This window comes from Montipora foliosa, chromosome 9, assembly GCF_036669935.1.
Source record: "Montipora foliosa isolate CH-2021 chromosome 9, ASM3666993v2, whole genome shotgun sequence".
Lineage (NCBI taxonomy): Eukaryota > Metazoa > Cnidaria > Anthozoa > Scleractinia > Acroporidae > Montipora > Montipora foliosa.
The window spans coordinates 6,666,653-6,669,152 of NC_090877.1; the positions used below are offsets into that span (position 1 = coordinate 6,666,653).

Sequence of the window (2,500 nt, forward strand, 5' to 3'; positions counted from 1 at the left end):
TAACAAGTCAGTGAGGTCTGTATTTACAAGGTCACCGGCAGCCTCGCCGCCATTCATAGGTTATCTCAATAAACAAACAACTGTGGAATGGCCTATTCAACTCAAATGCACACAATCAGGTAATTCTCTCAATGCAATCAAACCAACCTGTCCACATAGTCTCCCATGAACAAACAAGAGATATCAGGAGGGTACCCCAGCATGTCAAAATGTCTAAGAAGATCATCATATTGTCCATGGATATCACCAAATATATTTACTGGTGCATCTACTTCCAACAGTATCTCTTCTTTCATGAAAACTTCCCTTGAAACTTGACAAAGCAACCGTATTGTCCCCTCCGGCAGTGAAACCTAGAGTGCATGGATTGGGAAAGGAAATCATTCCAAATTTAGGATCATAGCTGTTACAGGGCTTTCAATAAATTTTTGAGTAGGTGTCTACCCATATGAGAGTAGGCGGCTGTGACAATAAGACGGCCCTAAGGCTACCTCTCCTAGGGGGGTCGGGGGGCATGCTCTCCAAAAAAAATTTGAAATCTAGAAGCTTGGTTATTTATTTCTAGCTTTCTTGACATCAAAATTAGCAAAAGGTAATGAGAACATATTTATGAACAAAAGGAATAGTTTTTTTTAGATTTTCAAGACTTTCACTTCACTCAAAGGCAATGAAAGAGTTAGTAAAATATCCTCCAGTAAGCGAAAATACCACAGCATTTATGAGAAAACAACATAGATAATAAATAGTAAAAATTTATTCAAAATACCTGTTGCAGAATGTGGAAACAATCTGGCCACACTTGGCTGCCAACTTTATTAATTTTAAAATGAGGCTAACTTTTAGTATGATACCGCTGAAAATGGTTGAAAGTGTTTTGATCGCAACTGATCGCAAACACACGCAAGATGAAGAAACATACGGTTTATACACAAATTGTTGAGACAAATGTAGGCAAATTTTGAACATTTTTTGCTCTATTGAGTGGTAAGGCTGTAAAAATTCTTAGAGGTTTGTTTCTGAAGTAGCTGTAGACCAAGTAGCCAGTGACTTGATGACCCCAGCCGCCGGAGCTCCGGCAGTTGCTGGCTTCTATTGAAAGCCCTGCAGTGATATGCGAATGATTTCCCTCCAATAATTTGTGTTTTATAGTCTCCTACTTTAAGGCTAATCAACATATTAACACCACAAAGTTAGAGTTTGCTATTTTCATGCCAGCAAGAAAAGTTAAAGAGTATCCCAGCAACAAACTGCAGATTTCTGTACAATGAAGGCAACAAATCAAATGAGTTTCTCACATGTGAAAAAATCGTGTTGTCCAATCACAAACCACGGTTTAAGCGAATTGTGTTTTTGCGGGCTTTTTTGTGGTCATTGCGGCCATTACAGTACCGTCTCAAACTAAACAAACTAAACTTTATTGGCTTACCAATTTGAAATTTGCTTATTTCGTTATTTTCAAACAAGCAGTTCCATATTTAATTAAGAATTGACATGTTTGCTATCCTTTGCACCAGTTGGTGATATTTTCACATGTCGATTTTAGTAAAAACTTAATTTTTCGAAGAGAATTTAATACAGGAGTTTTGTAATTATTTTAGAGAACCAATTATAGCTGAATAAAAAAAAAACTCAGTATGTATAAAACAAACAAATAACAGCATGGAAAGCGCTTTGTACAAGATTATCACACTCATTGGTTTTGTATCAGAAATCTCAGTCGTTCGCTGCGCTCACTTGTTCGATTTCAGATACTTCACCAACTCGTGTGAAAATCCCGTACGTGCGCGCTTTCCATGAAGTAATCTCTATTTTGTATGTGCACACTTCTACAGGGAGACGGGGAGAGTAAAAATTGTTAAAATTGGCAGGGCTTGTAACACTAGCCCTGACTGAGCAGGACTGGGTCCAAGCATTTGCCCATCACTTGTTATGAAGAAGGTGAACGCTTATTTGTATAGTTAAGTAAGGCTGTAAGTTTTTCTCTCTTCATTTCCACAGAGCTTTTCAAAATGAATTAATCACATGCACGTTAAATTGTCACTTACTGGTATTCAAACGGCACCCATAACGGCCGAGTAAAGCATATTAAGTGTATTGAAGGAAAAAAGCTGAGATGGTTTTTTTCTGTGCTTCCTGATCGTTTTATGGCCTTTTGAAGGGTTTTGCTAAAAGCAGGCCTGCAGCCCAGCAGCCCGCCACGGCCCAGCGGCCCGGTGGCCCAAAGGCCCAGCGGCCCAAAGGCCCAGTGGCCCGCGGCCCACGGCCCGCAACAGCCAGGCAGCCTGGAGGCCCAGTGGCCCACACAGTTTTCTTGTCCAGTGGTAAATCCACGTGCATGCACAGCTTTGCATCGGGTTTGGGCGCGCAAATGAAAGACGGTGAGTTTGAATTCGTTTACCATTTTAATAATCATTTCAATCCTTTTCGATCCTTTCTTTCGTTGCATGTTGCTAAGTGAAAAACGTTGTCATTCTCCGTTGTTTTCGTCTGCTTACAACAA

General features: G+C 40.0%; 1 protein-coding gene across 1 annotated transcript in view; it reads right to left on the bottom strand.

Annotated features, from left to right (window-relative positions):
- Positions 1–2,500, bottom strand: part of LOC137970419 (serine/threonine-protein phosphatase PP1-beta-like) — a 17,463-nt gene that overhangs the window by 13,945 nt on the left and 1,018 nt on the right. The window contains exon 2 of the mRNA XM_068816947.1: positions 148–353. Within this exon, the coding sequence (XP_068673048.1) occupies positions 148–353 (206 nt within the window). The remainder of the gene's footprint in view (positions 1–147; positions 354–2,500) is intronic.